This window comes from Perca flavescens, chromosome 7, assembly GCF_004354835.1.
Source record: "Perca flavescens isolate YP-PL-M2 chromosome 7, PFLA_1.0, whole genome shotgun sequence".
Lineage (NCBI taxonomy): Eukaryota > Metazoa > Chordata > Actinopteri > Perciformes > Percidae > Perca > Perca flavescens.
In genome coordinates this window covers 9,719,559-9,743,150 of record NC_041337.1, presented here as the reverse complement: position 1 = coordinate 9,743,150, position 23,592 = coordinate 9,719,559, and the positions used below count along the sequence as shown (strand labels likewise).

The 23,592-nt window shown below is 40.4% G+C and overlaps 1 protein-coding gene across 1 annotated transcript; it reads right to left on the bottom strand.

Annotated features, from left to right (window-relative positions):
• Positions 1-793: 793 nt before the first annotated feature.
• Positions 794-23,534, bottom strand: dgkaa (diacylglycerol kinase, alpha a). The gene is made up of 24 exons (XM_028583218.1): positions 23,322-23,534; positions 14,906-15,009; positions 13,777-13,853; positions 12,528-12,657; positions 12,269-12,343; positions 12,128-12,177; positions 11,768-11,842; positions 11,320-11,436; positions 9,127-9,244; positions 8,899-8,987; positions 8,663-8,782; positions 7,035-7,133; positions 6,723-6,809; positions 6,548-6,621; positions 6,393-6,467; positions 6,146-6,231; positions 5,922-6,011; positions 5,143-5,303; positions 4,990-5,054; positions 4,520-4,610; positions 4,173-4,359; positions 2,232-2,349; positions 1,963-2,023; positions 794-1,826 (listed from the first exon to the last, which is right to left on the bottom strand). Exons 2-24 carry the CDS (start codon positions 14,979-14,981, stop codon positions 1,746-1,748), a joined length of 2,202 nt encoding a protein of 733 aa, XP_028439019.1. The 5' UTR covers positions 14,982-15,009; positions 23,322-23,534; the 3' UTR covers positions 794-1,745.
• Between the last annotated feature and the right edge of the window lie 58 nt (positions 23,535-23,592).

Below are 23,592 nucleotides of genomic sequence, written 5' to 3'. Positions count from 1 at the left end.
ACTTTTAATATTTAAGCAATTGTGCTGGACATGTTTCACTATTTTCTGACATTTTTAATAATTGATCATAAAAATAATCACTAGTTGCATACTTAAATCAATGTTAGTATCAAAACAGAAAGGCAACAATGCAACAATGCTCTAATTCAGTGACAGTTGCACCCAAATTTGAAACTTCCTGGACACAGACACTGTAAATACTTTTCAGTTAAGTAGGAGACATGTTGTACATGTCCTTTTTTAGAATGTGTAAGTAGTGTATTGAAGTTTTTTGTTGAAAATCCAAAAAGAGAAATTAATATTCAGAGTATTTTATATTTCTTAAAACATGTCTTTAAAAAGTTAGCATATTCCCACCAGCTAAAAATAGGTGTTGTAACTTTGTAAGGCACATGTGTGACACAATTCTTTAATTCGGTGGCTTATTTTAAGTGCAAACAGTTGTGTAAACCACTCTCAGCTGTTGGCAAAGTTTCCAAACACACAGTATGGTAGTCATGCTTTGTCCAACAGCATTTGAAGGCAGCATTAGTTGCTGGCAGACCAACCTCTCATTAAAAGTTAGGGGTAATATTACTCAGGAAAAATAAGTATTTATTCTCAGCACAGATTCTTGCTTTGACAACAAAGAGATTAAGTTGTCCAATGAGGAGATAAGTCTTAAAGAGGCAGAGAAAACAATTATTTTGAGTTAGTGGAGCAGATGATGATGCTGCAAAGACTAAAAAGTGGGTGACGCCCCCTTGTGGTAGAATAATATTATACCACATAATAAATTAAGTAAACCAAACACTGAAGTACAGATGATTTATTAAAATCTTTACACAGTGTGTTATCTCAGGCATATTACATAAACATATTCTAGATATTTTGAAATGATATGAATGATTAAGCATTTAAATTATTTACATTATATATTTAAACCGGTCTGAACCAATAATTTCACATCCAACGCAATTTATAAGTTAGAAGTGAATACATCTCAGGTTTCTGCCCTCACACACACACTCACACTCACACACACACACACACACACACACACACACACACACACACACACACACACACACACACACACACACACACACACACACACACACACACACACAGTAGAGTAAGGAACAGTAGAGTAGGCTGACTGCTGCAGCGGATCAACATGCAGCCTTTTTGGCAACGATTGTTCTTTTACTGTTCCCCAAAACACTTTCAAGTATCTTCTAAAAATGTATGGAAAAAGTGGTTGGTTCCAAATTGACAAGAAAATACAATACATCTGGCTTTTACAGCATCTTTACAGCCACAACGAAAAAAAGTAATACTACATGGATTATGTCCAAAGTGCACGTCTACACAGAGCTCTGTAAGTCTTCTACCAAAGCCATAACCATAGAGAATAGATTGTAAAGGCACATTAAACTGAATATACTTCTTTTAGCGGGACATTCACTTTACTTGAAATATTACTTTAAGTTCCTACAGAGCAGCATTTCCACTAACTGTGAAGCACTGAGACAGAGGCGGGCGAGAGAGTTGAGTTTGGTGAAAATCATTTTGCCACGATGCAAACATATCCTACCATACAGTTGTATTCATACAGTGCCATGCTTCGGTTATGTGTTACACAGATGCAGTTATCATAAGTTATTATTCTACAACACAAACATTCAAACAGATTTTATATTTAAAAAAAAGTGTCGGTCCTCTAATTACAACAAACGAGTGCATGTGGCTGCTTCTGAGCAGTTTCATTTGTAGGTGAAAAAGCCAGATGATTTGGCCTGAGGAGCCATCAACATCCTGGCTTGGTTCTTGTGTGTGATGTGAATCTGAAAAGGAAATACAAAAAGCAAAATGCATATTAAATTACAATATAATAAAATCCAAAATTGCTAATGGTGACATGTGCTTCCATATTTCATATTCATGCTATTTAAGAAGAAATTGTGTCTGTGTCTAATTTACCGTGCATGGAGGCTGCATCCACGGCTCTCCGTCTATCTGCATCGGTAAAGCTTTCTTCGTCCTGAGGGAAAAGTAGAGAGGGATCAAGTCGCAAAATCAATTACCCTAATGTGTAATTAACAGGAAAGCCGGCATACGTAATTACTGGTATGTAAAGAACCAGAGGATCATCCTCAGCCGGTGATCAAAGTCAACTACAAGCCATTGTCGAGACATGGAGCCCAAAAGCCTGACAAGTTTGAACATGTCTGTGTGAGGCAGTTTCTCACCTGATGGTGATCTGGGATGTTTTCGCGAGCCTCACAGCACTCTTAAGACCCGTGTATATCTGTCCCATCTCCATGGCTCCTTCCAGGCCGACCACCTCTAATCGACGGTCACTGAGATCTGACAAGAACACATGGACATACTGAACATCCAGTGCACAGACAAACCCACGTGTCAGTCATCATATTTAGTCCGCATCAGGACACAGTGTGGGAATCAATTAAAGTAACAAAATCATGCATAAACTGCATCCATTACATACATACATTATTGGATACATTTATGCTAATACTAAAACTACAGCTGGAATACATTTAAAGTGCAAATATTTTAGTTTTTTTTATGATCAATATTTTCATATTATTACAATGGGTCACGTAAAGGCAGCTGTTTTCAGAAAAAAAAGGCTCTGATAAACTGACTGTACACTACCTGCTCAGGTCAACAGCAGACAATAGGGCTGCACAATATATATAATTTTTTTTATCATCGCGATATCAACTGGCGCGATAAACACATTGTGAAAGGCTGCGACATATGGCGAAAGACACTCAGAGTTAGTTGAAAGAAAATATCGGTAGAAAACTGCACTTTATAATGGAATTGTCATCCTTTTTTTTTAGTGGTGCCTTTTTATATTCAATTCAATGTTCATTGTGTGTTGGAAATTATTTCCTTTCCTTTGTTTTAAATTCAAAAAGCAGTTTGTTGTATTTGAGCAGAATACTGAAAGCAGCCGAACTGAGTACACTTTAATATCTGTTTATTTTTGGCAAGTAATATCCTTATCGCTAATTTCAACAATGTGGCATATTTTCCTCACATGGTGCAGCCCTAGCAGACAGACACAGTTAGCAACTAGCTCATGAACACAGTAGAGCATTTAGCAGCTAAAAGAGACATGTATTTGCCTCAGAGAATAACCCCAAATGAATGATTTTGCTCTGTGTGTGCTGGACTAACTGCTGCCCTCAAGTGGCCACAAAAATCAGTTAATGCAGGTTTAAATACCACAACAGCGTTAAAATACATCAAGTCAGACCAATGCTTTCATCACATGGGAGCCAGTTTCATTTACTGCATTTAATGATTGGTGGTAATGGTCCTTTTAAAGCTACATTAATTGATTTTTTTGACCACTTTGGGAGCAACAGATAAAGCAGAAAACACAACGTCTGACATATCCCCTTGAGCGAAACCTCGTTGTTCAGTTAGCAAACAGTTGCTTATTTACACATCCAGCAGCCACGAAGCAACATGATCATTTATTTAAGGTCCTCTTTGTGTCCATCTGACAAATGTTAGTTCAAACAACACTCGCTTTTTAGCTCTGCTTTGGTGCTGAGCAGGTAACAGATACAATGGGTTTATCGGGAACTTTCTGCTGTGTGCTGTAAAACCAAAACAATGAGCAGAAAAAAGTTAAAAGGTTTGATGTTGTAGATGAAACTGTAGATGAAAAATGTAGATGACTGTAGATGAAAAATGTAGAAGACTGCAGATGAAAAATGTTTGGGCAGATTTAAAGGTGCAGTAGGTAAGATTTATAAAACTAACTTTCTGTCATATTTGCTGAAACTGACCCTATGTTCCAGTAGAACTACATGAAAAAATCCAGCTCCTCTGGCACCACCTACAGCCTGTAGTGCAATTTGCAAAAATCCACAGCTCCCTGTTCAGATGCACCAATCAGGGCCAGGGGGCGTGTCTAACTGTGTGTCAATCACTGTTCATGCACACGCATTCATTCTCCCTTGTGGGGGGAGTGGCTTAGGAGACCGTTTTGGGCTTTAGCGGAAAGGAGGGGAGGGACTGAGAAGTTGTCGATGTTCAAATTTCAAAGTCCTGGATCTTCACAATCCTACCTACAGCACCTTTAAATCAGATTTCTGATGATCTCACACACTATGCACCCTGGTCTAACTTCACCAAAGACAAAATACCTTGGGAGGACACTTTCAGGATTTCTGGGTCGATGATCACCTCGGGCTCCTCCTGACTTGTCAGTCCCTTCGTGTCCCCTTTTTTGGTCTCACCCCATAAATTGGAGCCACCATGCATGCTGGGAATGTTGAGGACAGCAACCCCTTCTAGAGACAGGCCACTGAGATCCAGTGGAGTACCAGCGCACTGAAGAAGGAACAGCAGCAGGCCACAGAGACAAAGTAAGACATCAGTACTCTGTCTGTTTGTGGGAACACATCTTTTTTTTCACCCAACACAAAAGCAGTTGGTTACAAAGACAAAACACAAACTTGCAAAGCTGATAAAGCTGATGCTGAGATCTCACCTCGATGGTTAGACTTTCATTCAGTTTCTTGCAGGACGCAGAGATGGTTTCTGAAGTGGCAAATTCAAAATACCACAGCTTGTTCTTCATTCTGCAGTCATAGAAAAAGTGTGCTTTTTCAGGTTTAAGTGATATTACATTTTCAAAGAAAATGTTTTCCTTTTATCACACGCAGCTCTTTAGAGGCAGGAGGAGTCAAGTTGCAACGCTTGCTGCTTCAGACATCTGCAGTCGCCACCTGCATTCAGTTTTTTTTTCAGCTTTAAAAAACCTGTTACTTCAAACAGGAAAAATGAAAGTAAAAATGAGAACAAAAAAAAAGGAAATTGTTCCTCAGGTCTGCTCTGTTGTTGAACAGCACATCTGTTAGACGTATGATTTTAAAACTGTGTTGTGTGCTCTTACTATGAGTGGGATGTTGTTGTTGCCCTAAAAACTGAATGTGTTTACCCAAAGAGTTGAATGCGTACCTGCTGTTAAATTTCTGAGGATGTTTCTCCCTCATTGTGTGAAAGCGGTGGGCAATGGAGGCGTCCTGTCAACACAACACACCACAGAAATGATCCAAACACAAAACTGAAAAATAAACACTCTTTTGTGTGATGTATTTCTGAGAAACTCACAACTCCGATAGAGAAGTAGTTGTTGATGATTTCATAGGGCACGGGGTCGCCCTTCTCCTGACTCTCATCTGTGATGACCTGCACACTCCAGCGGTCCATCATCACCTGAGAGCTCCCCTCGATGTCTTTAAGAATACGACTCAGATCCTCACCATCGTATCCTTCAGAAAGGCAACACACACACACACACACACACACACACACACACACACACACACACACACACACACACACACACAACATATGAATAATATAGACAAATTTAGAATAAAGTAGGGCTGCACAATATATATTGTTTTTTTATTGTTATCGCGATATAAACTGCAGCACAAAACACATTGTGAAAGGCTGCGACACATTGCAAAAAAACACTCAGAGATTCTTTGTGTTAGTTGAAAGAAAATATCGGTAGGAAACGGCACTTTAAAATGTAACTGTCATTCTTTGTTTTTAGTGGTGCCTTTTTATATTCAATGCTCTGTTCAATGTGTTCAATAAAACAATGTTAGAAATTATTCTCTTTCATTTGTTTTCAATTCAACAAGCAATTTGTTGTATTTGAGCAGAATACTGAAAGCAGCAGAAATGCATAACTGAGTACACTTTAATATCTGTTTATTTATCGCAAGTAATTCAACGATGGTACCGCATATGGCATATTTTCCTCATACCGTGCAGCCGTAGAATAAAGCATTCTTATTTCATGAATCACATTCAAACAAACACACAAATAGTAACATATGCAGCAAACTCTTTCATTATTTTCATTTATTTCTGACCTCCTCCCCATCGCAGACACCGTGCTAGGTCATTTCCTGTGCCCAGAGGAAGCACAGCGACAGGGGGCCGTACCACCAGATTGGCTTTATCTGAAAGCCAGAAAAGGAATAATAAGGGAAGGAAATAGAATGTGCGTCAGAATGATTCTCAACAGAAGCTCATGGTGTGGAGGCTTACGCATCTTCTAATAGTGCTTCCTTTTATAGTGATCCATCAATCTCACCTATTGCGTCTAGAATCCAGCCAACTGTGCCGTCACCCCCGCACACTAAGATCCTGTAATCCTGCAGATATCTGAAGAAACTCAGTCTGAAAGAAAGATGATGGGATCTATAACAGCAGCGCATCGAGTATTCAGGACAATGTGGTCTGTTATGTAATATTTGGCTCAGTGTATTTAAAAATAAAATCTATTTCCATTCACCTATTTTTCCTTTCATTTCATGCTGACCATAATGTGTTTTACTCACCCTGGTCCAGGTCCGCCGTTCGAAAGGTTGTTTACCTGCCGTGGATTCAGTAAATACTGAAATTTATGCAGGACTCTGTAATACATAAAACCAGGCTAAACAATGTGCATGTATTAGACATCTATTTCTTCATGAATGTATTTCTTTTAACTCACCTTTCTCCCTGCTTGCCACCACTTTTAGGGTTGACAAACACTAGAAGAGGATGGGTGTTTGGCACGGGGCTGATCTGTTGAATGACAAACAAATGTAATAGTTGGATTTGACCGTACAAAACCTCGTTGTAAATATTTAGCATTGATAACAAGCTTTGCTGGGGGAGAATAATACCTGAAGCACTTGTCCATCAGGAGTAGTATTGAGCTCGCTGTCATCTGTTGAGCCTGAGCAGCCATTCTTTACATTGTTTGGTCTCTCCTTTAGGGACCAAAACAAAGCAAAGATTGAATAAAACCAGAGGAAATGTAATAGATGTTGTTGCCCTTTAAAGAGAAAGAAAAATCTTTACAAACTGTACCTGTCGAAATGCCACACAGGTGAGAAAGAAACAACAAACAGCCCTGGGCTGATGTTATGTTCTGCGTTGGTGTGACAGACAGCGTTTGCTCTGTACAGTACATGTGCCCGAGGATAATGCTGTACCTTTATAACAGGATAGATTGCCCACGGAGGCAGGATATGGTCTCTGAGGGGCCCACAGGTACACGCTGTTGGCTCCTGGCCTGCACATTCATCATGACGCTGTAAAACACAAACAATGTCACATTACGTAAACTGAGGATCCAAATTTATCTTTTAAAAAAGATAATTATTATTTTTTTTTTTTTGCATTTCTGTTTCACTTACTGGTTACAGTGAAAAGAGACAGGAAAGTTAGGAGAAAGAAGTGCTGGGAACTTGGGCTGGATATGGCCTACGACCACACAATACGATACGTTTCACGATATAGAGGCCACGATACGATACATATCGCAACACACGTTCATTTTGAATAATGTCCATGTCCTACACAGACTTTACCCTAACTGCTGTTCTTTATTATACTGTATAAAAGCGATCGCACAACTTAAAAGCAGTCGCTGCTTCAGAGCAGAGCGGAGAAAGGACCGACGTTTGACTTCATGTCTCATTCACCGGTAAGCAAACAGCTAATATTATCATACCGAATGTTTAGAACAAACATGACTACTGTTAGAAATGCGCTACGACGTGCATTGAGCTCAGGCTCGTACACGGGAGAGGTAGAGTACCCCCAGCGGGGCGAGGAGGCATTTCATTGGTTCTTTCCAAGCAGTGATTGGTGGTCGTTTTTACAGGCTCACAGCAGCTACAGATGACAGATCTTTTTCACTCCTTTTTCAGAACCCATAAGTTATTTATTGCTGTCGGGGTTTAAAGACCATTTCAAACATGATATATATAAAAAAAGGGTATATTTGAAATGGTTACCAACCCTGCCTTTAAAGCTAAATTAAAATATTCCGTTACTAATCCCAGAGTTAGTAATAAATGCCAATAAAATATTTTTACCTGTTTTAACCTTTAATTGCTTGAATGAATGTTTGTTTTGAATTGACACGTGCACTGTTTTTGTAATGTGGATTGGCCTTGACTGCCATCTGTTGGCTTCATTGAACACTGCACCATGGGTGGAGTTTCTTTCCCAAAATTGCCGTCACAGCATTTGCTGCTGTGTCGATACTCGATACCGATGTCCATAGTAGCATCTGTATCAGTACACGAGGAGTACGTCACGATATATTGCTGTATCGATGTTTTGAGCACAGCCCTCGTTGAAACTAGCCTCTCCAGACTGAATTTGAACCCAAAGCATCAAGGGTACAATGAGACCATTTGAGCCAAAATGCACAGCTTTTGTGGAATGTTTTTACAACAGATATCATTGAAAAGTACAGAAGTGAGGAAGGAGAATGTAAATCTCATTGATGTTAATGGTGCTTGTTTTTTCTTCTTTTTTTCCTTAATAGCTTGATAGACTATGACGTAAATTGGAGTAGTATTTTTGTATTATTTAAAATTGTCTGTTTAGTATATCTAATTAGAGTGTGCTCTTAGATGGCCGTAGGACTTGACAAGCCTAGGCTGCTTCCTATTCCTTTTCAAATGGGTCAAGTGTGTGTCATGTCGAATTCTTTTTGTTGTTTTTTAACAACATAGCATTTTTTATTTAATCGTCGGAAATAAAGATTTCATTTCATTTCAAACTATTTGTTCCTAAAAATCAGTCACAGACTGAGATGCGTCCTCACCATCGTGTGGCACCACACACAGTGTTTGCCCGTTAAGCCTTGATAGCTCTTGATCTTCTTCTGGCATTTTTCACACCTCCTAGAGTCACAGTTCCCACTCACCCAGTCGTGTGCTGGAACCTGAAATGTGAGATGAATGTTTAAATTCCCACATAAGATCACTCAGACACAGGATAGCATCCTATATAGACACTGTAAGTGCCACTGTAAATGTTTTCATGGAGACACTGGCATACCCCTGTTTCTTTCTTTGACTTCACATACGTCCGGGTGCAGGGGGCCGGGTTCCTGTTAGCACAGCGTCCGTGGACTGTGTATTTGCAGCCTGCACAACAGGATCACATCAGCTAAATTTAAAGTTGAATATTAATCTAAAATCCTGCAATTCCCAAATTTTGACATTCCAGTTTTAGTGACAAATGTCGCTGCAGTGTTGCCCTCTTCTGGTGACTTTAGGTACTCACAAGTGCAGCACAGTCCTTGTTTCCTCAGACCCAGCAGCATACTCTGGCACACGTTGCAGTAAACAGGCTTGTTGAAATGTTTCATCCTCCAAAGGTGCTGTCCGTCCTTCTGGGTCATCTGGTTGTTGAAGACATTGAAGACAACAAATCAAGAAAGACAGGAACATCATGGTTTAAAGTGCTCATACATGCTCATTTTCAGGTTCATAATTGTATTTAGAGCAGAGATCTTCAACAGGGGGTCCGGGATCCCTAGGGGGTCCTCAGAGTCACTGCAGAAGGGCCTCCAAATTATTGTTTATTTTTGAAAGTTTTTTCAAAAATGTAAATGTTGTAACATGAATCCAACATATTATTAGCAAATATAAATCCCCAATGATGATAGGCTTACTGGTCTATATGTTAGTCACTAAGATAGCCATCCACAGTGAAACATACACAGTGTAACATAAAAAGATAATTTATAAAATCAGCAAAAATTATTTTTATATCTTAGTATTCTATGCAAAAAAGGCATGTATAAAGGCTTTCGGCCGCCCTCTCCATTATTATAGGCCTAGTTTAATATGCAACTTCATTTTATACAATATGTCGGGGGGTCCCTGCTCTCTTTTTCAGTTAAGGGGTCCTTGGTTTAAAAAACGTTGAAGAGCCCTGATTTAGAGGTTATATCGGAATAGGTTTACATGGTTTAATAAAAAAAACAAAAAAAACATATATTTGTTGTACTGCACATTGTTGCAGCTCCTCTTTTCAACCTGTGTGTTGAGCTCTCGGTTTTAGCTACATAGTGAGGCATCACACTTCTGTTCCATCTTTGTTGAGAGTTTACATGCGCAGTAGCTAGGTAAGGACTACTAGCCAGTCAGAAGCAGATTGTGAGGGCATGCCACGCTAGCATTATAAGTGACCACGTTTGTCTCTGAAGTAAAGGCTGGACTACAATAGAGCTGTTTGGAGCAGTTTGTGAACAGTGTTTTCTGTTGGAGATCTGTTGAAGTCCCTTTGGAGTGGACTTTGGGCTTTGTCATTTTGTAAACTTATAATGTGCACAAAAAAGATGTAGAACACAATAAAGGAAAGGGAAAAGCCAAAAAGCATAATATGAGCACTTTAAGATCTGTGTGACTGTGCTAGCTCATTTGCATTTGGATATAAAAACACATCATACATACAGCTCATATTTGTTTCTTTTGTTACATTTTTGATCAAATTACACAAACCCTTTCATAAAAACACTGGGGGCAAGGCCTGCATTTCACAGTTGTTTTTCCCATCCACTCATGACTAACCTTGTTCTAATGAGTGTGCTGATATGCAGTATGTAGTGGCTTGACATATCATGACATGCAACAAGCACCATGGATATTCAAATCAACACTGACTATAATCTCAAATTCTCAACACAAGATTATAAGGTTGCTTTCAATCTGTTTACAAGGCGAGCAGGGCTCTTAACCGGATTACACACTGAAATGCTTTTTCCCTGACATAATGCATCAGCCTATCACTTACTGCATGAGGCATAGCAGGAAGGCTGCGAAAAAACCCACAGCAACTGTGAGGGGGCTCAATTCATGCACCCCATGCTTCAAATCTCTATTGGTGGCTAGAAATAGCCGGAGGGGAAGTCCCTGGCATTGTTGTAGAGGCCAAACCCGGTGGCAGAGTCCAGTCCATGGTTTTAGACCGCCACAGTGAGTAGGCAGACACGCAGTCTGACAGTAAGTGGCTTTTACATTCTTGGCAACACATTAAACAAAACACATACCACAAAAGTGATCTGCGCTTTATTTAAGACAACCATTTTTACGTACACACCCGATATTAAAATGTTTTATTTCTTTAGTCAAATATAGTGCCCACTGCCTAAAGATTGCTATTTTATGCAAGTCCTTTGTTGAATGTGGGCACAGAATGTGCAGAGTAAATGGAAAAGCACTATGATGGTGCAGAGCTTGCATGAGAGAGGAGATGACATTACCACACCCTGTAACACTGAGTCGGCAAAAAGGCCCTTATAGACAGGGAGGAGGCGCAGGACAGAGGAGAGGCACGCAAAGCCAAGGTTTCACAAGAGCAGTAAAAAAAAAAAAAAAGGGTTTTACCACCTGCTGTAAAAATGAAATATATCTGAGTTATGGTTTCAGGGCCAACACTTAATGAAAAATAAACATGCTGCTTTTAAAGTACCTTCAGACCCAACAAGACCAGCAAGGGAACGTTGTTCATGCCTCCCTCCACCCACTCCTCCAGAGACACCGTGCCGCTGCTGTCAGCATCAATTGCGGTCATCATGTCCTTCAGAACCTGATGAAATGATATTAGATTGTTATTATCCAATCAGCACATAATCCTCTATTGCTTAAAGAAGACCATATGTTTTCTGAAACTAGTCCTGGGTGGGAATTTGTTGATTTTATAGGTGGAGAGAAGCTTATCTTTTTACCCAACCCTAGCAAATGAGTAGCAAGCACTGCCATACACCTTATGGCAGTGCTGTAAAAGGCATCTTGTATGAATAAATGTGTCTTATCTTTATGTACATTTACTATATTCTCATGGCTGACAGAGCAGTCTGCACAGGCTTTTATGTGTTTGAGGGCGTTTACATTTCCGAGTAGAGCACTCTGGGACTCACCGGCCTCAGCTCTGACACATCCCATCCGAGGTATTCTGCAGCATGCATCATTTGAGCAATAATCCTATCCACTTCCTGTTTAAAAAAACAACAAAAGACATGTTTTAGCAATGTGACTGGTATGACAGAGTACTTTAAAATAAATGGCAATATGCACCACTTGACATTACCTGACACGTATTGTGGAATTTGTTTTGTATGTCTGTATGATTAATGGTGCTAAAAAATTATTTAAAAAAATTTATCCCAAAAGAAATCCAATAAATGGCAATTCCACCTTTTTGTCGGATCCACAACTAAGCCAGAATGTTTGTATTTGATCTTGACAGTCACAACTAAAAGTTCTTCTCAACAACTTACAGAGCTGTCAAGGACTCCGTTGCCGTCTCTGTCGTACAGCTTGAAAGCAACTAAAAGAGAGGGGAAATGAAAGTAGATGTGCTGTTGGACCAAGTCATCACTCAAATGATCTCAGGTAAGGAACTAAAACAAAGGACTCACACTCCAGCTTGTCCCTTGGCTGGCCATCCTCCAGCAAAGAGAAGTAACATGAAACATCCTTCAGAAAGACCTCCTCTACAGGAGAGACGGAGGAGACAGAGGGTTGGTTGTGAATACTCTGGTTACAATATCTGCACAAACAGCACCGCACAGCCATGTGGTGATAAATGAGCGCATGCCAAACAGGCCATGGCGTAAAGTGATAAGGGCATGCTGCAAAGTAGCGTGGAGGCAGTGAGTTGTGTTAATATAATCTCACTGGCACTGTCTGCCTGGGTGGGTTCAGAGTTTTGGAAGGAGCGGAAGAGTCGCTGGCAGAGATCCACAGGGAAGTCCTCCACTTCTAAATACGTCTTCAGGAAGAGACGAAAGCCTTCTTCATTGATGCACTGGGGGAGGGAAAAATGAATGGGAGAGCCATATTTAGTTTACAGTTTTAACCGTCAGTGTGTGTGTATGTGTTAACTTCTGCATTTTTCAAATTCATCTCTTCTGAAATAAGGGAAGATGACATTCCGCGTGTGATGACGTGTGGCTTTCTCAGAAAAAAACCCCTTGGTTTGAGCTTGAGAGTCATGCATTTCAGTCCATCTGTCTGGCCTGTTAGCTGTCTTTCTCACATGATAATATGCTGCAGGGCTAACAAGCAATAATAGTCCCTCGATAACGGTGAACCACAAACCCAATTCTTGTTGACATTATTCCATTTCCCTGGGTGATACCCTGCAGAGCTGACCCAGTAATAAATAATGTCACAGCCAGATCACAATAACAAAAGAAGAAAATAAGGCAAACGACAGTGAGACCACAGAAACTGCATAATTATTCTACACACACACACACACACACACACACACACACACACACACACACACACACACACACACACACACACACACACGCACACGCACACGCACACGCACACACACACACACACCAGTATTTCCAAATAATGTAATTGTTCTGTATGTTTTTAAAGCCATTAACTAGTACTTTATGGCAGTATTTATGTTTTCTCCCATTAAAAAAAAACATTTCCTTCCAATTATCTAATTAAACTGTATGCAGCCAAATTACCCATCCGAAATTACTGCATTTGCTTCCTGCACAAATTAGTTGGCAGTGTCACCCACTGACATCAACGTATTGGAAAGATTTTTTTCACTCACATTTGAGCTTACACTGCATGAGGGCAGCCAGCATGCTGTACAGCACAGCCGTGCTGCGTGGGCAAAAATAAGGAGGTAATTTCCATTTGCAACCTCGCTTGAATGCGCTGAAGATATTTCTCTCGGACAGCTTAGTCATCATGATCGATGGGTTTGTACCTAATTAATCAGCGCAGGACAATTACTAACCGCTCAATATACAGTAAATCAAATGCTCATTTCTCATTACACTGCTACACTGACAACTATAACTCAGTTTAGTAACGTGTCACGTAGCAGATATCACTTTCAGTGAGTTTTGGACCTGATGGTGAACAGCAGGACACGGCCTCCCCTCACCTCTCCATGTCTGTGCCGGGCCAGACGGCCATCTGCATCAAATTCCCTGAGCACGTCTTTCACCTTCAGGCTGCAGTCTGAATGCAAAGACACACAGGTCACACAGAGATGCACATATACTTCTGTACATGGGGTAGCTCTCAAATTTACATTTTTCACATGCTACTCTTAGAGGTGTTGAAATTAATCAAATAATTGATGCATCGAATCGTGGACATGGACGACGCTGCATCGATAATTGGCCCGGCCATAATCGATTATTTCCGTTTACAATTTAATGTATGCCTAACAACATTTCTGTTTACATATTCTGGTATGTTTTGCACATGCAGGAAGTGCCATGTGCTCAGTGCTGTAGTTTTATGTATCCAATTTATTTAGTATTAGAGCACTGCAGAATGTTTTGTTTTTGAAGCTATGAAAAGCTATGAATTAAATATCCTACGTGGCTTTAATAGAAAAATGTATTTGACGCATCGAGATATCGAATCGAATTGAATCGCTGACATGATAATCGTAATCGAATCGAATCGGGAGATCAGTGAAGATTCACACCTCTAGCTACTCTACTGTATTTAGGGCTGGGCAATATATCGATATTATATCGATTTCGTGATATGAGACTAGATATTCCCTTAGATTTTGGATATCGTTATATTGCAATGTGACACAAGTGTTGTCTTTTCCTGGTTTTAAAGGCTGCATTACAGTTAAGTGATGTCATTTTCTGTAAAAGTTTCTCACTGTGTAAATATATTGTGAAATATCGCCGCGAAATCAATATTTAGGTGTTTGGTCAAAACTATCTTAATATCTTCCTCTTTCTTTCTTTCTTTCTTTCTTTCTTTCTCTATATCACCCAGCTCTAACTGTTATGTCACCATTTTGAATCCACGTTTATGTAATATCATGTACACATATAATTACACAATGAATATACATTTATCTGGGGGGGGAACAACTAAATATGGGCTAAAAAGAATGTGGCAGGCTGCAACCTCTTCTAGATATGAGAAACCATGAGCGAGTGTAAATGAGTGTATGTGTGGGTGGAAGTGGAAGTGGAGGGGGGGTGTTAAGCGCTGAGAAAGCTGCCTGCCTGCCCGCCAGCCCACCTGTCTGTACTCACATTCAATGTACTGCTGTAGCTGGATAAAGTCGACAGGGTTCAGCTCCTTCACCTCTGGGTTTGTGGGGGTGGACATGGTGCCTGCTTCTGCACTAACTGCCTGCCTGTGCACAAGCGAGAGAAACAGTGAGACGTAGACGGAGAGAAAAGAGAAGGTGGGTGCACAGTAGCCTACCTCTTTGTAAAAACATAAAAGCATGGCTGCAAGCAAAAGATAGCATCTCGCTCTGTGAAAATCCATGACAGTAGAGAGGGAGAATCACGCTCAACAGCCAAAGTTTGAGTGAAGAAAAAGCAAAGGACGTACCTGCCAGACAATATGCCTTTTGGTGAACACAATGAATAATTCTAATAGGTTTGTATGCCTAACCACCATATCACTGTGGTCCGTGTTCATAAACCCACACTCTTTCCTCGACGTGTATGTGTGGATAAAACTATTTTCTCGTATGCTGTGAAATGCGGCTTCACGTCGAGTTCTCACGTCTATATACTGTATTTATTTTAAATCTCTCGCCACCAGTAACATGTAACTAGCGACGAAAAACTGGGCCTGGTAGAAATGATGTCAGGCTAAAGTTAAGGTACCCATGATACTTCGACTCTAGGGATTCTCTGCACCCAAAATCTCTTTCCATATACTCACTGGCCCATTTTTGATTTATACAATACTGAATATAGAGAGTGTTTGGTTAAGTTTAGCACAAAAGAGAGTACAATGAAGTGTTGAAATGCGGAAATAAACAATAAAATCTTGCAGAGAGGTCAAAAAAAAACTTGGCTTATCAGGGGACGTCCCCTCCGAACAAAGGGAAGAGACTTAAATGTCATACAAGACTGAAAGCGAGCATGAAATTTGAATCGGACACAGAAAAGGAGCTTGTAATCGCAATAAAAGTTGGTCTTGCATGTCGTTCTGAAGTCAGAAACATTAAGTCTGGATGAACATTTGGTGGGTTCATTATGAATGCTTTCAGCACAAGCAAACATGCAGGTGAAACATAATGGAAGGGGATTCCCTAATGACAGGAAAAACAACAGACAAATGTATATCCATGAATCATTTAAGAAAGAGGAGTAACAAGCTAATGGAGGGGAAAAAGATGACATCCTTGTTGCTGTTGTAGATGCATGCATAAAAGGTGGTGCAAAGAAATACAGGGACAGATCGATACAAAAAGTATAGAATGCCTAATGCAGCTTACTGTATATTCAATATGTAAAGCAATTATGATAGCCAGGACATTTGATTGCACCAAGACACAGCACACATGCTCTTCTGATTCACTGATGCATTCTTTGTCTTGGTATTTTGGTATTAGGTTATGTTTGTGTTAAAGCAAGACCATGTAATATTCTTATAGATAAAATAACATTCTCCCTTTTGCAAACAAAATGTTTAGTTAATCAGCGATAAAATGCCCCCTTGCTCTATTTTATAATCTCAGAGGTTTGTTGTTTGGCTTGGTCTGGTATGACCAGTAGCTCATGGTGACTAATGTAAGCACACTTTAGATATATACAGTATAACTGACATCACTGAGTCAATTTATTGACTGTCTGACTCTGACTTTTCTGACTGCTTGTTACACCTCCAGCTTTTACACTATGTTTTTTTTTTTTTTTTTACCATTATCAAGTTATCACCACTTGTTAAGCAAAAGTTACATAGTCTCGCTTTAAAGAACCACAACAGTAATTTTGCATGATTTAGCCCTTAAATACTTTACATAACTGCAGAATATCTTGCAATCTATAGTAATATAATCTAAAAGTTCTCTGAATTGCAAAATCCATCACAGCAAACCGCATTAAGCTTTGCCTAATTTACATTACTTTATAAATGTATCTGCACTTCACCTGCTTTACCATGCAACGATAATGGACCTTTGAAAATAATAAATGTGTCTTGTTATAATTGACATTGTAATGTTGCACTGTATATTGTATCTTCTCTAAAACAATAAAGGTACTTGTAAAAAAAATGTAAATAATAATAATAATAATAAATGTAGTTTTTTTTACCATACTCTGTTGGAGTGCTCAAGTAAAGAAAGTTTGAATCGTGTGCTGAGCTTGCACCTAAAGTCCTTTATCGATTCCCCAAATGATGCTTTTTTATTATGTTTTTATGAAGCTTAGCGTAAATTCATTCAGGAAGACTTCTGTGCTTCACATTTCTCTCTCTCTCTCCCAACCTAATCAGCTGCATTGTCATCAGCTGAATGTGGGCGTTCACTCATTCAAGTTAAACCAACCAGATGTTGCCACGATCTCCGTGAGCTAAACTTTAAATCTTTTCTCCTCTCTGCTGCTGTCAATTTTCATTTCAGGCAAAATCGATGCGTCCCTCATCCACCCCGTTCACCTCCAGTCCTCATGACTCCCAGCACCCAGGGTTCCTCCATCATCAGAGGCCGCACTTTACATAAATATCCATCCAGATCTTCCATCCAGTTCTGGAGTCTAAATCACCAAAGACTTAAAATAAAGGTTTCATTCATTGATTTCAATACTGTATGGAAATGAAAGGCCACTGAAGGCTGGAAAGGCAAATTTGAGAAACTTTACAGCATGCTTTGGAAAATGGTCAGTAGAAATAATGTGTCCTTATAGAAAGTAAAACAAAGTATTTGTATTATCCTTAAAGAGCAGCCTGCTGGCCTAAAAGCATGTATTCAGTAGCAATTCTGGCAATTCCATGTTTAAAAATGTGATTGTTACTATAGGAATTACGAGGGGAAAGAGTTTCAAATATAATAGGATAAATACATTATAAATATATGATATATACTGAACCTGGCGTAACAGTTTTAAAGAGGTAAATACAGACAAACTGTAGATCACAGTAAATCATGTCTGAGTGAGATCTAAGACTATTCTATTGTCAATTACACAAACGAAAGCTTATTTTAGTTTGGTGGTTTCCAGTCCAGCCTGATGAAAAGGGCCGCGCTGTAAAGGTGCTGTTCACACCGTTGTCCGCATGTGTTATCACACATTAAAGTGCAGCCAGCGCACGTATCAGTGACGGCTGCCTGAACTTAACAGAAGAACAGAGTAGTGGAAGGACAAAGAACGTACTGAGAAAAAGAGAATGAAATCATCTGAAATAACACCCACTCTTTACATGTAATATGTATCCATTTGCAGTCTTTGGACTCTGAAAGGTTCACACTGTCCTCACTTAATTCCCTCAAAAGGTCAGCAGCGTTGCCTAGCACTTCTGTTTATGCAGCCGATCAGGTGGGCCAGGTCTGTACCAACGGCAGAGTGACACATGAAGGAATCATGAAAAACCTTCTGCTGCTGATCACTGGATTTATAGTCTGAAAAATCTTTATCCTAAAAATACACTCCTGACTCCGTCTTCAAACACTGTCATACAAATAAACTAAAAATAGTCCTAAAACACACCTTTTATTTGAGATAACTCTTGGGTGTTTTTTCTCCTTTCCGGTTTTTCTGCTTTCCAGACGAGCGTGATGTCGTGAGCATCATCATCATCATCATCATAATAGTCTGGTTCAACAAGATCTCAAGCCTATCAGAGTAATCTGATTCCTCACTTCCTGATTAGATAATGCTTTGCATACACGATGCAGAGTGGGAATCAGGACCAGTCAGAACACGGAGCACATGATGAGCCATTCCCTGCACTTAGGGTAGTATCCTCCACTCTCAAAAATAGGATGGAGTTTTGTAAAACAGTGGCACCATCTTAATGGGCTTACTGGAACAAGTATAAAGATTGCACGTGATTTTGAGGAATGTCTGAAGCTTGTTAAGACTTAATACAAACCGTGTGACTAAGTGCTTTGGGGGGCCGGCTCTCAATAAGGTCACACTGCTGGGCTTCAGTTAAATGGTGTGAGGGAACTGTTTATGTTGCTTAATAGAAACATTTATGCGGGAGAGACACTGTTGCGTAGATATGAGAACGATTAAAATGTGGGCTAACAGGAGTCACCTAGCCATCCTTCAGTGTTATTTACTTTGATTCGATCTATTGACAGACAAGCTTGAGGTATAATTCTGTTTGAACAAAATGTCGTACAGTATAATCAGTGCAGAATAAATGGTGCAGCACATATTCTGAGCAGCAATCCACACGAGTTACAGCCTCCTGGATCTATGCCATACTGTGACTGAAATAGCAGTAAAGAACAATTTACATGTTAAAGTGGTTCTTCAAGCAGTCTATAGCAACAGCTTGTTGACTTGAAAGTGGCATCCACTCCCCCCATAAACCTCTGAAAATCTGTTTTAGAGCCTGACATTCACTTTTACTTCTGACCACTCAACTGAAAAATACCAAAGCGACTTCTTTATGAACAGTGAAATAATTTGGAGACTTAAAGTAAACAGTTCAGTCGACATTTTCCTTTACACATGCCACGTGTTTAATTATAACCCTTAATGTCTTGACATAAAACTGTCAAGAACCCTAAAGCATTCTCTTAACAAGAACCAGTTCAAGGTACACTTGGGGATGACCTCTTTCCATGCAGGCTAATATTTATGAAAGCTGTCATAACGCCCACGCCTTGTGTCAAGGAAATCTGCTGTTTTGCAACACTTGCAGGGTGCGAGCCATGTACTCCGTCATTCTGTGGTTGGAAAAGACTGCGTGGGTTCTTTGAACCTGAAGTGAAGTCTACGTCTAATGTTGGGCATTGCGTTTCTCTTGAAACTACAACAATCCTATCACTGAAGTGTGTACAGATTTACAGATTGCTTTAGGCTGACAGAAGGGGGGAGGAAGGACATGCTTGGTTGCTATGGAAAGTGTTTCCCTCCATCAGCTGCTTTCTGTCAGAGCACTGCCACGGGTGACTTACCAGGTACCATAAGAGGAGGAGGAGGAGGAGGAGGAGGAGGAGGAGGAGGAGGAGGATGAGGCCCAGGCTGAGAGGCTCAGGGACGAGGGAGCCCTGTCAGTATGTGAGTCTTCCCCCTGCAGCTTTGCCTCCTCCCACGCTATGAGCCACGTTTGGCCTTCAAAACCAGAGGCCACTCTCCAAATTGCATTCTACATGCAGATGCTAGTGTGACTCATCGCATGAACATGGGAAAACTCCCTTACTTATAAATGGACTGTTTGCTCAAGGGGTCACTGCAGGCCGAGCCAGAAGTAACCAGCAGCAATATTTGACTCACTTAGTGGAACTATACAAAATAAAAAAAAAAATTTAAAAAGCCACTTCTTCATAAACCTAATCTTTCTTTACTTTTACTGAACTTTTTATTTCTTGCGCTTTAGCTATGTCAGTTTATACACTTATTGACTAGTTTGTTCTTACTCTTATTTTGACTTAAATTTGACTGTGAGCAACTGCAACTTAAACATTTCCCCGAGGGGATCAATACAGTATTCTGATTCTGATGATTCACATTTGTTTATCCCCAGAGCAGGGGTGTCAAACATACAGCCCTAGGGCCAGAACCGGCCAACGGGTCCAATCCGCCCCACTGGATGACTTTGCAAACTGTGAAAGTCATTAATTCCAAGTTTTCAATATTCCTATTTGTCCATCGGGGGATGGACTGTCCTAAAAAGAGTAGCAGGCCCTATGCTGGATATGCTATTGTAGATCCCACGTGCTTACGTACAGGCTTCACAATGTCAAGCGTAGGCTACTGTTAATGCACTAGCTGCCGGTGAAAAATGTCTTTGTCATAAAGAAGACAAGTGGACACGCTTCTTCACAGATGTAAATGGGAAGCCAATGTGCTTGGTGTTTTCACAGCTCCGTTCAGTGCTCTAGGAAAATATTTGGCGCCACTATCAGACTCATTTCCTTTTCCATCCTGACCAGAATACAGTTGAAAAATTAAACTTGAAATTGCACTTTTTTTCCCCCCAAGATATCTCAGGCTGTTCATCATATGTTTTGTAGATAGATTGTCCATTGTGTACTTGTACCCCTTTACGCTAAAAGAAAGGGACACGTGTTGTAAGAAAGGGACTTGTGTTGTTATTTATCTCAGTTATTATGCAATGGTTTTACTGGTTCAGCCCACTTGAGAACAAATTGGGCTGTATGTGGCTCATGAAGTAAAATGAGTTGGACACCCCTGCCCTAGAGCAGTAACCACGACTTCCCCTGGTTGTTTTGTCTTCACTTTGGCACAGTGTAGTACATATCGCTGTATTGTGTACAGGAAAATGTGTTGTTGACAGCACCCAGGCTGAGATATACTGTAGCTTATATATTTCTTGCATGCACGGTCCTGGGTAGAAATATGGATCTAGCTGGTGTAAGATTTATCAATCGAATAACGTAAAAAGGAGGGTCAAAAGCAATGCGCATGCTCTGTTAACGCAGAGCAAAACAGGGCTTCCCTTTGTCTACCACTGTATGATGATATCTGAAGAACTGAACTGGACTACAGCAGGCTCCAGTTAGTGCAAACACAATAAACATGGGATTGTAAATTAGACAAAAACACAAAAGGGGAAAATTCACCACAGTATGAATCACAGATCTTGGTAAATGTAGGCGAGGCTCACTCCCCGGCTTCAAAGTGAGGACTGCCCATCACTCTGAGTTCAGACTTGAATGTGACTTATATAATCGTTTTTTGTGGAGGCAGCCTTGTGGAACATCACGCTGCGTTCAGAGGAAGAAAACCTCAAACCTGCCCAGACTTGTGAGAGTGCATGCTGTCATACAGCAGCCACATTGCTTTAATGGTGTAAGTGTTTGCACATATCGGGAGTCTCGTCTGGTTCGCCCACAGATCTATCCACAACTGAAAATGAAATAATGTTAAATGTCACATCACGTAGTATTTTCCACTATAATGCTAGTAACTCCGAGATCTGGGGTCTGCAGATAGGACTGACATGTTATCTTTGCTCGTGTGAATTATTTTTTTTTTAAATATAAATGGATGAGCCTAGAGAACATAGTGATGTTATAAGTTACAGCATTTGAGACTTGAGCTGCACTGAGGCAAATCCGAATCACTTCTATGACTTGACAATGAAGTCTTGACTTATGAAAGCGCAAAGGGTTAAACTCACAGTCATTAATACAGGATTCAGGCAGACTCTAGGGAATGATATAATGAAGGAAGTGAAGGGTAGCCTACATGGAAGATACAATTAATGTATTTAGAGAAGTGAAAACAAAAGGTTGTCGTGCCATTTCTATGCCGTAGCAAACAACTAACATTAAACTAAACCACAGATCACAAAACGAAATAAATTCTAGTTGATTTACAGCCTCTAGCCTCTGATGTAAACATTAACAATGCGACAAAAGTACCTGAGTACAGTATTGACTGTCTGTGCCTGAAAACTCTCTTGCAGCTAGATAACAGATACATACAACTGAGACTCCCCAGCTTTGAAATAACCTGCTTGTAGTGGACGGACACACACACACATACACACACATACACACACACACACACACACACACACACACACACACACACACACACACACACCTTGACCAGGAAAGTGTCATCTGGAAATAAAGTGGCCTTAAAACTGAGAAAGTTCAGGCAAAAAGGGGAAAACACAAAGAACACAAACACAAAGGCAAATAAAAATCAAGACTTTCCAGTTAGGTTTGTTTTATCAGTTAGCATGAGTGCTGAAAGTCACATTCACAGTCAAGTGAGAGTAAAGGGGGGGGGTCTTTGAGTAAAAAAACGACCACACAGCAGTGACAGTGCCCACCATCGCCCACCATCATCCAGCCTACTTCACACTGAGGAGGATGTTGTTGTGACAGAAACACAGTGAAAACCCTCTGAGGTTTCACTGTCCCTGCTGGAATATATAGCACCACATCCTGCACCATCATCATCTCAGATGGGTGTTCCTCAGATAAGCATGGGGCAATAACACTATAAACCTGCTTGCTCAATGCACTAGTGATATATTAATCTATAGCATGGATTTGTCCCGAATACTTCAGATACTGCTCAGACACTACAGATAATGCTGCACCAGTCTCTCTAATCTGACAGGTTTGATTGCTCAATTCTCTAAATAGCTTGAGAGAAGGGTAATGTAAGCTGGCTGGCATTTCCAGTCATCACACACTGCAAAAGGAACTGAAACGGCGAGATGTGAGTTTGAAAAAGAAGGCAGAGGACCGTGCATTAACATGGAATAGGTCTGCCTGCTGGCTTGTTGTTCGCCTGAGTGCATGACTCTGTTATTAACACACGACTATCTCTCTTACGACATGCACAGAGCTGAAATCCTTCAATTACCAGATGCACCCTCTTGGATATGACATTATTCTTGACAAAAAAACAAAACAGGCTACAATGACCCGCTCGTATTTTATCTGCAGCCGAAAGCCGTTCAGGGCTGCACACACACAAACTTCAATCGATAGCCTACGCCGAGTCCGGACCTCTGTTTTGCTGTTTGTTTTCGAGAGTCGTTTACCTTTCTGTCGCCACTTGGTTGATAGCCTTAAATGCGATCGTCGCGCTGCCGTTTAACAGTCATCAAAAAAAAAAAATCCTGCTTTCATAAAGTGTCCGTTAACTTTAAATGGAGGCAGCAGGTCCAGGTCGGCGAGGTGGCAGCAGTGAACTAATGCAGAGCAGAGACTGAGCGGAGGGAGCGGATCCCTCCTGTCAAGCACCGCCTCGGCTGCTCTGCGCCCTCTTTTCTAACCAATATACACTCACTCGCTACACCGGCGTGCAGCGCA

Excerpts from the sequence above, each read along its gene's own strand:
- dgkaa (XM_028583218.1), bottom strand. The coding sequence starts at position 14,981 with ATGTCCACCCCCACAAACCCAGAGGTGAAGGAGCTGAACCCTGTCGAC. Across the intron at positions 11,843-12,127 it reads ACGGAGTCCTTGACAGCTCT|GAAGTGGATAGGATTATTGC; the intron begins GTAAGTTGTTGA and ends TTTTTTAAACAG. Across the intron at positions 6,232-6,392 it reads AACGGCGGACCTGGACCAGG|ACTGAGTTTCTTCAGATATC; the intron begins GTGAGTAAAACA and ends TCTTTCTTTCAG.